At 39.3% G+C, this 13,052-nt stretch overlaps 1 protein-coding gene across 1 annotated transcript; it reads left to right on the top strand.

The window, feature by feature from the left end:
• Positions 1 to 5,697: 5,697 nt before the first annotated feature.
• On the top strand, positions 5,698 to 12,911 carry LOC126610202 (sm-like protein LSM1B). The gene is made up of 5 exons (XM_050278195.1): positions 5,698 to 6,103; positions 6,518 to 6,586; positions 6,676 to 6,791; positions 6,878 to 6,940; positions 12,501 to 12,911. The coding sequence occupies exons 1-5, from the start codon at positions 6,043 to 6,045 to the stop codon at positions 12,576 to 12,578; spliced, it is 387 nt and encodes a 128-aa protein (XP_050134152.1). The 5' UTR covers positions 5,698 to 6,042; the 3' UTR covers positions 12,579 to 12,911.
• Positions 12,912 to 13,052: the final 141 nt, after the last annotated feature.

The following is a 13,052-nucleotide window of genomic DNA, read 5'->3' as shown; positions in this document are numbered from 1 at the left end:
GGAAAATCCAAGTCACTGTGTGGGATCGGCTATATGAATCTTAGAACGCCATTGTGTTATGTCCTGTGTCATGTCCTCCGTTAGATCCAAGTACTCTAAGTCTTTTCTTAGGGTCTCTCTCAAAGTTTTCCTGGGTCTTCCTCTACCCCTTCGGCCCTGAACCTCTGTCCCATAGTCGCATCTTCTAATCGGAGCGTCAGTAGGCCTTCTTTGCACATGTCCAAACCACCGTAACCGATTTTCTCTCATCTTTCCTTCAATTTCGGCTACTCCTACTTTACCCCGGATATCCTCATTCCTAATCTTATCCTTTCTCGTGTGCCCACACATCCAACGAAGCATCCTCATCTCCGCTACACCCATTTTGTGTACGTGTTGATGCTTCACCGCCCAACATTCTGTGCCATACAGCATCGCCGACCTTATTGCCGTCCTATAAAATTTTCCCTTGAGCTTCAGTGGCATACGGCGGTCACACAACACGCCGGATGCACTCTTCCACTTCATCCATCCAGCTTGTATTCTATGGTTGAGATCTCCATCTAATTCTCCGTTCTTTTGCAAGATAGATCCTAGGTAACGAAAACGGTCGCTCTTTGGTATTTCTTGATCTCCGATCCTCACCCCTAACTCGTTTTGGCCTCCATTTGCACTGAACTTGCACTCCATATATTCTGTCTTTGATCGGCTTAGGCGAAGACCTTTAGATTCCAACACTTCTCTCCAAAGGTTAAGCTTTGCATTTACCCCTTCTTGAGTTTCATCTATCAACACTATATCGTCTGCGAAAAGCATACACCAAGGAATATCATCTTGAATATGTCCTGTTAACTCATCCATTACCAACGCAAAAAGGTAAGGACTTAAGGATGAGCCTTGATGTAATCCTACAGTTATGGGAAAGCTTTCGGTTTGTCCTTCATGAGTTCTTACGGTAGTCTTTGCTCCTTCATACATATCCTGTATAGCTTGGATATATGCTACTCGTACTCCTTTCTTCTCTAAAATCCTCCAAAGAATGTCTCTTGGGACCCTATCATACGCTTTTTCCAAATCTATAAAGACCATGTGTAAATCCTTTTTCCCATCTCTATATCTTTCCATCAATCTTCGTAAGAGATAGATTGCCTCCATGGTTGAGCGCCCTGGCATGAACCCGAATTGGTTGTCCGAAACCCGTGTCTCTTGCCTCAATCTATGCTCAATGACTCTCTCCCAGAGCTTCATTGTATGACTCATTAGCTTAATACCCCTATAGTTCATGCAATTTTGTACATCGCCCTTATTCTTGTAGATAGGCACCAAAGTGCTCGTTCGCCACTCATTTGGCATCTTCTTCGTTTTCAAAATCCTATTGAAAAGGTCAGTGAGCCATGTTATACCTGTCTCTCCCAAAACTTTCCACACTTCGATTGGTATATCGTCTGGGCCTACTGCTTTTCTATGCTTCATCTTCTTCAAAGCTACAACCACTTCTTCCTTCCGGATTCTACGATAAAAAGAGTAGTTTCTACACTCTTTTGAGTTACTCAACTCCCCTAAAGAAGCACTCCTTTCATGTCCTTCATTGAAAAGATTATGAAAATAACCTTTCCATCTGTCTTTAACCGCGTTCTCTGTAGCAAGAACCTTTCCATCCTCATCCTTGATGCACCTCACTTGGTTTAGGTCCCTTGTCTTCTTTTCCCTTGCTCTAGCTAGTTTATAGATATCCAACTCTCCTTCTTTGGTATCTAGTCGTTTATACATATCGTCATAAGCCGCTAACTTAGCTTCTCTCACAGCTTTCTTCGCCTCTTGCTTCGCTTTTCTATACCTTTCACCATTTTCATCGGTCCTATCCTTGTATAAGGCTTTACAACATTCCTTCTTAGCCTTCACCTTTGTTTGTACCTCCTCATTCCACCACCAAGATTCCTTTTGGTGTGGGGCAAAGCCCTTGGACTCTCCTAATACCTCTTTTGCTACTTTTCGAATACAACTAGCCATGGAATCCCACATTTGGTTAGCTTCCCCCTCTCTATCCCACACACACTGGGTGATTATTTTCTCTTTAAAAATGGCTTGTTTTTCTTCTTTTAGATTCCACCATCTAGTCCTTGGGCACTTCCAAGTCTTGTTCTTTTTTCTCACTCTTTTGATATGTACATCCATCACCAACAAGCGATGTTGATTAGCCACGCTCTCTCCTGGTATAACTTTGCAATCCTTACAAGTTATACGATCCCTTTTCCTCATTAGAAGAAAATCTATTTGTGTTTTTGACGACCCACTCTTGTAGGTGATCACATGTTCTTCCCGCTTCTTAAAGAAGGTGTTGGCTAAGAAGAGATCATATGCCATTGCAAAATCCAAGATAGCTTCCCCATCCTCGTTTCTCTCCCCAAAACCATGGCCACCATGAAAACCTCCATAGTTGCCTGTCTCCCTGCCCACGTGTCCATTTAAATCTCCTCCTATAAATAACTTCTCTGTCTGAGCAATTCCTTGCACCAAGTCTCCAAGGTCTTCCCAAAATTTCTCCTTCGAACTCGTATCCAACCCTACTTGAGGTGCGTACGCACTAATCACTTTGATAAGTTCTTGTCCTATTACAATCTTGATTGCCATGATTCTATCTCCTACCATCTTGACATCTACAACATCTTGTGTCAAGGTCTTGTCCACGATAATGCCAACACCGTTTCTCGTTCTATTTGTGCCCGAATACCATAGTTTAAACCCTGAGTTTTCTAGATCCTTTGCCTTACGCCCAACCCACTTAGTTTCTTGTAGGCACATAATATTTATCCTTCTCCTCACCATAAGTTCTACTACTTCCATAGATTTTCCCGTCAAGGTTCCTATATTCCACGTTCCTAAACGCATTTTGCTCTCTTGAACTCTACCCTTCTGTCCTAGCTTCTTCACCCTTCCCTGTCTAATAGGATCAAAGTACTTCTTTTGTGTGTCCCGTGTAAAGTTGATAGGAGCATATGCTCCCAAACAACTTTGAGTGGAGTCGTTCGAAAAGAAGTTTCTATAGCCCCCTTGCTCATTTAACACTGCATCCGGGTGCCGATGGAGATACAGCGACCCTTGCTCACTTATCACTGTGCTCGGGCCACACAGCGCGCCACTTACGGGTGACGCCCTAGCTTTAGCGCGATTTCGTTCTGGATTCATTTTCATAAGGATTCGACGTGATCATGGAGTGCCGGCTGTCGACTACCTGACGCCCTCCCCCTCCTCCTTTATCTGGGCTTGGGACCGGCAATGTAAGATAAACTTACACGGCGGAGTTAGGGGTATAAAATTGTTAAATTAATATATATATATATATAATTATTTTAGTATTTTTTTAGGGTTATAAATTATTAAATTAATATTCTGCTTATCGTGTATCGTGTTACCCACGTGTATACTGAACAAATCCGTTATCTTAACAGGTAGGGGTGGGTTCAAAAAACCGAAAACCGAAAAAAACCGAAAACCAAACCGAACCGAAACCGAAAAAATCGAACCGAACGAAAAAATCGAACTGAATTGAAAAAACCGAACCGAACCGAATTCTTTTGGTTTGGTTCGGTTTGAGTGATCTAGAAACCGAACCAAACCGAACTGAACCGAACCGAATTAATTAAATTAATTTTTTTATTTAATTATTTGTTTCGGGTATTATTTTCTAAACCCAATTTGTAAGTTAAAATGTGCTAAACCCAATGTGTTGCCAAACTTTAAGCTCAAAATATAAAAAAAAAGCCTATAAAAACTCTAAACCCTAACCTATTATTTCTCCCCCATATAAGGTTCCGGAACCAAACCTCTTCTCGAGGTACCTACATCCATCTCTATAGCACTGTCTACTTCTGTGCCAGCTTTCTTTTCCAAATCTACTCTCATATAACATGTAACATAATCCATAAACATTTATTTCGGGTAGATTACTTGGGTAATTTGTGATGGAAAAGAATCCAACACACACTAAATAAATCCACCCACGCATTACCTTTACTAATCAAGTTGTCAACATGCAGTTACAAGTAGGGGTGGGTTCGGTTTAATTCGGTTCGGTTTTTTGCCAAAACCGAAACCAAACCGAAATTTCGGTTCGGTTCGGTTCGGTTCATTTTTTTTCGGTTCGGTTTTTTTTCGGTTCGGTTTTTTTCGGTTCGGTTTCGGTTTTTTGTTTTTTTTTTCTTTCAAAAAATGAAAAACATTGAAATTTTAAATTTTAACGTATCCAACACAATCATAACACAAGCATTCTAACTATAATCAAAGACAATGAAAATAAACATTTAAAGTTGAACTAAAATCATCAATCAAGTCTTCCAAAGTCCAAACTAACAACATCACAACACAAAAATCGTACAAATGACTTAGAAAAGTTAAATTGTATGATGTTGTTCAAAGATCAGGGTTGTTTGCTTGTAACTGCATGTTGACAACTTGATTAGTAAAAGAAATGCGTGGGTGGATTTATTTAGTGTGTGTTGGATTCTTTTCCATCACAAATTCCCTAAGTAATCTACCCGAAATAAATGTTTATAGATTCTGTTACATGTTATATGAGAGTAGATTTGGAAAAGAAAGCTGAGACAAAAGTAGATAGTGCTATGGAGATGGATGTAGGTACTTCAGGATGATGTTTGGCTCCGGAACCTTATATGGGGGATAAATAATAGGTTAGGGTTTAAAGTTTTTATAGGACTTTTTTTTAATATTTTGAGCTTAAAGTTTGGCAACACATTGGGTTTAGCATATTTTAACTTACAAATTGGGTTTAGAAAATAATATCCAAAACAAATAATTAAATAAAAAAATTAATTTAATTAATTCGGTTCGGTTCGGTTTGGTTCGGTTTCTAGATCACTAAAACCGAACCGAACCAAAAGAATTCGGTTCGGTTCGGTTTTTTCAATTTGGTTCGGTTTTTTTGTTTGGTTCGGTTTTTTCGGTTTCGGTTCGGTTTGGTTTTCGGTTTTTTTCGGTTTTCGGTTTTTTGAACCCACCCCTAGTTACAAGCAAACAACACTGATCTTTCAACAACATCATACAATTTAACTTTTCTAAGTCATTTGTACGATTTTTGTGTGATTTTTGTGTTGTGAGGTTGTTAGTTTGGACTTTGGAAGACTTGATTGATGCTTTTAGTTCAACTTTAAATGTTTATTTTCATTGTCTTTGATTCTAGTTAGAATGTTTATGTTATGATTGTGTTGGATATGTTAAAATTTAAAATTTCAATGTTTTTCATTTTTTGAAAAAAAAATAAAAACAAAAAACCGAAACCGAACCAGAAAAAACCGAACCGAAAAAAAATTGAACCGAACCGAACCGAACCAAAATTTCGGTTTGGTTTCGGTTTTGGCAAAAAACCGAACCGATTTACTATTAACAGGTGCTTATCGGGTTACCCGATAACGACCTGTTTCGTTATCGTGTCGACCCGAACACCTGTTAATTTCATGTCGTGTCGTGTCGGGTTATCGGATCGTGTCAGGAATTGCCAGGCCTATGTACAATGAACTTCTGTTTTTTTCTAGGAGATGTATTGTCTGCCGTCCCTTTTTTATACCCTTTTTATGCTTTCCTATTTTGTGTGGTGGTTAAGTCACGTCAATATTTATATTAATTTTTTTATAAAAATAATAAGATAAAAATCAAATATTAACGTGGTTTAATTGTGATCGTATAAAATAGGAGAATATAAGAAGGGTATGAGACTAAATCCCCCTCTCAAACTCTTCCGGGGCGATTGGATCTGAGTATTTTTTATTAAAACTCTATCCGTTCCCATCAATCCGGAAGAGAGGCCTCTAATCCTCTGTCTCTCCTCAAATTCTAGGGTTTTTGGATCTGAAAAGGCTAGGATTTTCTTGCTCAGTTCGTCAAAGTTAGGATCTTTTTTCTCCAAAAAAATTGGAGGGTTTTGGGCAGGCAACACGGAGAAGGCTGAGCTTCCAATGCCATTGTTGGTTTGGAAATTGGTGAATTTTTCGGTGATTTTTGAGAAACCGAAAAAGTTTGAGTTTTTAGAGTTGAGAAGAAGCAGCATCAATGTCTTGGGCAGGCCCAGAAGATGTCTACCTTTCCACTTCTCTGGCCAGCTATCTTGACAGTATTCTCTCTCTCTCTCTCTTTCTCTCTCTTCCCTCTCTCTAATTTATACTTTTTTTCTTTCTGGGGTTATGAATTTTCATTAGTTACATGAAGTTAATGGTAATTCTTTCTAGTTTCTAGTTGTTTTTACTAATTGTGTTCTTGCATAGTTGAAACATTTGGTCTTTTTACCATTTGAGTATTTTTCTCGTATTTGTTGATTAATTTCAGATAATTTGCAGGTAGGGTCCTGCAGAATAAATTGTTTTCTTGTATTGAAGTTTTGCTGTCTGAGTATTCCTTTAAATCTCGGTTTCAATGTTGAATTTTTGAGTTGAGTACTAGTGAAAAGAGTCTGGAGTTTTGTAATGGTGGGTCAACCATTCATTTCTTACTGCTAAAGGTGTGGTGGTCATATGCTTTCATGCTGCAGAGAAACTTCTTGTGCTGCTCCGAGATGGTCGAAAACTTTTGGGGATACTTCGATCGTTTGATCAATTCGGTACTAACATTATTTCCTCTGTTGTTGAGGGCAAAAGATACTGTAATTTCGCTGAAGATTCTGAAGTAATAATTGTTTCTGATTTGCAGCCAATGCTGTTCTTGAGGGTGCTTGTGAGAGAGTCATTGTTGGCGATCTTTACTGTGATATCCCTTTGGGTCTGTACGTAATCCGTGGGGAGAATGTTGTTCTAATCGGCGAGCTGGTATGATACGTTATTTGTTGCTTTGTCATCTATAACTCAAAATATGCATCTTTGAATAATGTTTATATCTGCACTTGATGTCTTAGGATTCAGAGAGGGAGGAACTTCCACCGCACATGACTCGTGTTTCAGCTGCAGAAATTAAAAGGGTAAGTGTTATCAGCTCATAATCTTTATAAATGGTGTGTTGATATAAACTATCTCGATTTCGTTCTTTTTCCTTTGTTGAATTAATATCTGTTTTGGTCTCCAATTGTTCAAGTTACTGAGTTGTTTTAGATTGAGTTTGTAACTCTAGTGTTATGTTGTGTAGTTTAAAAGCACCTGGTTTGAACACAAATATTATGAAGATTTGAGACGAAAATCTGCAATGAAAATTAGTAGGTTAATGGTGCAGTTTGAAGCATAGCTTCATCACAATTTAGGAAGGTTGATTCTATAACTTATAGGATGATTTAATCGGCCAACTTAGTTGTGGCTTCAGCATTATGTTCAAAGGTAAGCGTACTGATGAGTGGCGGGATAAGAGTGTCACTTGTTATATTGGTATTAACTTAAGTATAGGTAAAATACAACAACAACAACAACAAAGCCTTTTCCCACTAAGTGGGGTCGGCTATATGAATCCTAGAACGCCATTGCGCCCAGTTCTGTGTCATGTCCTCCGTCAGATCAAAGTACTCTAAGTCTTTTCTTAGAGTCTCTTTCAAAATTCTCCTAGGTCTTCCTCTACCCCTTCGGTCCTGAACCTCTGTCCCGTAGTCGCATCTTCTAACCGGAGCGTCAGTAGGCCTTCTTTGCACATGTCCAAACCACCGTAACCGATTTTCTCTCATCTTGCCTTCAGTTTCGACTACTCCTATTTTACCTCGGATATCCTCATTCCTAATCTTATCATTTCTTGTGTGCCCACACATCCAACGAAGCATCCTCATCTCCGCTACACCCATTTTATGTACGTGCTGATGCTTCACCGTCCAACATTCCGTGCCATATAGCATCGCCGGCCTTATTGTCGTCCTATAAAATTTTCCCTTAAGCTTCAATGGCATACGACGGTCACACAACACGCCAGACGCACTCATCCACTTCATCCATCCAACTTGTATTCTATGGTTGAGTCTCCATCTAATTCTTCGTTCTTTTGCAAGATAGATCCTAGGTAGCGACAGTGGTCGCTCTTTGGTACTTCCTGATCTTCGATCCTCACCCCTAACTCATTTTGGCCTCCATTTGCACTGAACTTGCACTCCATATATTTTGTCTTTGATCGGCTTGGGCGAAGACCTTTAGATTCCAACACTTCTCTCCAAAGGTTAAGCTTAGCATTTACCCTTTCCTGAGTTTCATCTATCAACACTATATCGTCCGCGAAAAGCATATATCAAGGAATATCATCTTAAATATGTCATGTTAACTCATTTATTACCAATGCAAAAAGGTAAGGCCTTAAGGATGAGCCTTGATGTAACCTAACAGTTATGGGGAAGCTTTCGGTTTGTCCTTCATGAGTTTTTACGGTAGTTTTTGCTCCATCATACATATCATTTATAGCTTGGATATATGCTACTCGTATTCCTTTCTTCTCTAAAATCCTCCAAAGAATGTCTCTTAGGACCCTATCATATGCTTTTTCCAAATCTATAAAGACCATAAATCTTTTTTTCTATCTCTATATTTTTCCATCAATTTTCGTAAGAGATAGATTGCCTCCATGGTTGAGCGTCCTGGTATGAACTCGAATTGGTTGTTCGAAACCCGTGTCTTTTGCCTCAGTCTATGCTTAATGACTCTCCCAGAGCTTCATTGTATGACTCATTAGCTTAATACCTTTATAGTTCATGCAATTTTGTACGTCGCTCTTATTCTTGTAGATAGGCACCAAAGTGCTCTTTCGCCACTCATTTGGCATCTTTTTCGTTTTCAAAATCCTATTGAAAAGGTTTGTGAGCCATGCTATACCCATCTCTCCCAAGACTTTCCACACTTCGATTGATATATTATCTGGACCCACAGCTTTTCTATGAATAATCTTTTTCAAAGCTACAACCACTTCTTCCTTCCTGATTCGACAGTAAAATGAGTAGTTTCTACACTCTTCTAAGTTACTCAACTCCCCCAAAGAAGTACTCCTTTCATGTCATTCATTGAAAAGATTATGAAAATAACTTCTCTATCTGTCTTTGACCGTGTTCTCTGTAGCAAGAACTTTTTCATCCTCATCCTTGATGCACCTCACTTGGTTTAGGTCCCTTGTCTTCTTTTCCCTTGATCTAGTTAGTTTATAGATATCCAACTCTTATTTTTTGGTATCTAGTCACTTATACATATCGTCATAAGCCGCTAGCTTAGTTTCTCTCACAGCTTTCTTCGCCTCCTGCTTCGCTATTCTATACCTTTCACCATTTTCATCGGTCATATCCTTGTATAAGACTTTACAACATTCCTTCTTGACCTTCACCTTTATTTGTACCTCCTCATTCCACCACCAAGATTCCTTTTGGTGTGGAGCAAAGCCCTTGGACTCTCCTAATACCTCTTTTGCTACTTTCTGGATACAACTAGCCATGGAATCCCAGATTTAGCTAGCTTCCCCCTCTATCCCACACGCATTGGGTGATTACTTTCTCTTTGAAAATGACTTATTTTTTTCCTTTTAGATTCCACCATTTAGTCATTGGGCACTTCTAGGTCTTGTTCTTTTTTCTCTTTTGATATGTACATCCATCACCAACAAGCGATGTTGATTAGCCAAGCTTTTTTCCGGTATAACTTTGCAATCCTTGCAAATTATACAATCCCCTTTCCTCATTAGAAGAAAATCTATGTGTTTTTGCCGACCAACTCTTGTAGGTGATCACATGTTCTTCTCTCTTCTTAAAGAAGGTGTTGGCTAAGAAGAGATCATATGCCATTGCAAAATCCAAGATGGCTTCCCCATCCTTGTTTCTCTCCCCAAAACCATGGCCACCATGAAAACCTCCATAGTTATATGTCTCCTTACCCACGTGTCCATTTAAATCTCCTCCTATAAATACCTTCTCCGTTTGAGCAATTCCTTGCACCAAGTCTCCAAGATCTTCCCAAAATTTAAACTCATATCCAACTCTACTTGAGGTGCGTACGCACTAATCACATTGATGAGTTCTCGTCCTATTACAATCTTGATTGTCATAATTTTATCTCCTACCCTTTTGACATCTACAACATCTTGTGTCAATGTCTTGTTCACGATGATGCCAACACTGTTTCTCATTCTATTTGTGCCCGAATACCAAAGTTTAGAACTTGAGTTTTCTAGATCCTTTGCCTTAAGACCAACTCACTTAGTTTCTTGTAGGCACATAATACTTATCCTTCTCCTCATTATAACTTCCACTACTGCCATAGATTTTCCAGTTAAGATTCTTACATTCCATGTTCCTAAACGCATTCTACTCTCTTGAACTCTACCCTTCTGTCCTAGCTTTTTCACCCTCCCCCATCTAATAGGATCAAAGTACTTCTTTTGTGTGTCCTGTGTAAAGTTGATAAGAGCATATACTTCCAAACAACTTTGAGTGGAGTCATTCAAAAAGAAGTTTCCATGACCCCCTTGCTCATTTAACACTGCATCCGGGTGCCGATCAAGATACAACGACCCTTGCTCATTTATCATTGTGCTTGTGCCACACAGCGCGCCATTTACGGGTGACGCCCTAGCTTTAGCACGATTTCGTTCTGGATTCATTTTCATAAGGATTCGACGTAACTTAGGAGTGCCGACTGTAGACTACCTGACGCCCTCTCCCTCCTCTATCCGAGCTTGAGACCGGCAATGTAAGATAAACTTATACAGGCAGAGTTAAGTATACGTAAAATACAAAATAAATATAAAAAAGCACGCATTTCCAGCGGTAAAAGTAATATCCAACGGTACCAGAGTAAGGCTACGGTGATTATTAGCCCAAAGTTTGTGTTGGTAGGGATAATTCTAAATACTGTTAAGGAAAATACGAATTCTTCAAAATGGTTTTTGGAAAAATGTTTCCTTTCCTTTTTTCTTTCTTATGTATTGGAATCAATGTTTTAAAGAACTCACCTCAAGGCGCACCTAGGGCGCCCTTGAGGATGGGCGGTGAGGCAAACGCTTCTGTTTTGCTGGAGTAGGCGAAATGCTTTGCCGGCGACACCGAGGTGGCGGAGGCGCGCCTCAAGGCGTCCAGGCGCCTTCTCTGCCCTTGTTTTTTTTTTTTTTTTTTTTTGTTTAAAACCATCCAAACCCAAAACGATGCCGTTTGGGTAAGGATTTTCAGTTTTAAACATCCTCTTCATACCATACCTTCGATCACCTTTGTCTGCCTCTGCCTTCTTCGCCTTCTTGCTTCTTCTCCTGCGTGCTAAAAGCCCAAAACAAAGAACACAGCTGCCGATTGGAGTAGCATCGGTCGCCACGTCACCGCTTGGAGCAGCACCGTCAGCCCAGCGTCGTTAGCAAGATCCCAAAGGTTAGGGTTTTTAAAATTCTGAAAAAGTTAGGGATTTAGTTTTCTGGGGAAGAGCTCTACCTCTGCGTGCTGCCTTGTTTGTAGAAATGTTTGAATAGTTGGTATTAGATAGAAAACAGAAAGTGTAGATAAGGGGATAATAATGGAAGGTGCTAGTAGGTCAGAAAGTGTAGAGGGGTTAATAGACAGAAAAGTATATCTTTGTTTGTATTTTGATTTATATGAAGAGGATTTGGATGAATGATTGTTTTTTTTTTGTTTGTATTACCTTTTGAATGATGAATTTGGGTGATATTACCTTTGAATGATGAAGTTAGATGATATTATCTTTTGAATGACTATGGATTTGAATGAATAATTGAGAATGGATGCTTATTTTACATAGTATTATTTTTTATACAATTATATGTATAATATATAAAACATATATAAAAAGGTCGTACCCAGTGCACAAGGCTCCCGCTTTACGCAGGGTCTGGGAGAGGTGAATGTCGGCTAGCCTTACCCCCATTTATGGAGAGGCTGCTCCCAAGTCTCGAACCCGAGACCTACCGCTCATGGGCGAAGACACTTGTCATCACACCAAATGCGACCTCTAATATATAAAACATATATATAAAAAAAAAATTAATCCCGTAAGGCTTCGCCTCATGCCTCACGCCTAGGCCGGGTTTCACCTCGCCCACGCCTCATGCTTTTAATACATTGATTGGAATCACTAGGTGAAACAGAAAATTGTTTTTAGGTCAACCAAAACTGCGGTTTAGTAATTATTTGAAGTTGAGGCAGAATTTCTTCAATGGGTTGGTTCCTAGCGGGTTTGAATTTGGTGAAATTATCAGAGGGAGACGGGCCAAAGGCCCACTTCCAAGTTTCCAACAACACCGATATTGTCCCAAATTTGGGAATTACCACTTATACAATCCGTTAGGGGTGGGTTTAGGATATGTAAACTTTTCTTTTCTTAGAGATACGGTTGATGTGGGATATTTCAACAGAATTAGGGCTTTTTTGATGCTGGGGCACAGCAATTGGTGGTTTAACTTCAGTCAAGATTTTATGTAATTTGAGTGTGTCATTTCTTTTTCGGTTTGCATGTTTGTCATTTGTTCTTTGACAGTGTTTTTGTGACATTTGGCTCGCACTTTGTTATATTTGGATGTACGTCGCTTTACTATTTGTTGGGAAACCTGCAGTGATGATTTGCTTTGTAATTGGGCAGGCACAGAAAGCAGAAAGGGAAGCTTCTGATCTTAAAGGTACAATGAGAAAAAGAATGGAGTTCCTTGATATGGATTAACGGAGTTTTGCCAAGTTCGTGGACTTACTCGCTGCCCATTCTGCAAATATTATGGCAGTGCTTTTCATTCTCTTCTTCCGGTAGTTAGCTGATGTTCGTGCATGGTAGATGTCAAATCTCCAGAAATTAGAATTTCAACGAACAGCAATTCAAATTTCTTTCTGTAATATTTGGCTGAATTGATAGAAGTATCCCTTTGCTTTAAAAGTTTCACTATTTTTTGTGGATTCAAAAGTTCTAGGGAACCCTAATATAGCTTGTTCATAGACCATTTGACGAAATAAAGACCATCAAAGAAGTCTACAAGACAGCAAGAATATTTGTCTTTTGACACATCGAAGATTTGATTTGGTGTCACTTTACAGGAAACCTTCTAAGATGAAAAATGCTTGTGTTTTCGGCCTGGACCCTTCAGAGATTGATCACTGATGCTGGAAATATAGACTCAATCTAGCTGCTTTTACGAGTCCAGGC

Source organism: Malus sylvestris, chromosome 17 (assembly GCF_916048215.2).
Source record: "Malus sylvestris chromosome 17, drMalSylv7.2, whole genome shotgun sequence".
In the NCBI taxonomy this organism is placed as follows: Eukaryota; Viridiplantae; Streptophyta; class Magnoliopsida; order Rosales; family Rosaceae; genus Malus; species Malus sylvestris.
The sequence above is the reverse complement of the archived record's forward strand: the minus strand, read 5'-3'. Positions and strand labels throughout refer to the sequence as shown.

What these genes read in the sequence shown, in the direction of transcription:
- LOC126610202 (XM_050278195.1), top strand. Translation starts at nt 6,043, where the DNA reads ATGTCTTGGGCAGGCCCAGAAGATGTCTACCTTTCCACTTCTCTGGCC. An exon ending in TCTGGCCAGCTATCTTGACA is followed by an intron (nt 6,104 to 6,517) that starts GTATTCTCTCTC and finishes TTCATGCTGCAG; the next exon opens with AGAAACTTCTTGTGCTGCTC. An exon ending in TCGATCGTTTGATCAATTCG is followed by an intron (nt 6,587 to 6,675) that starts GTACTAACATTA and finishes TCTGATTTGCAG; the next exon opens with CCAATGCTGTTCTTGAGGGT.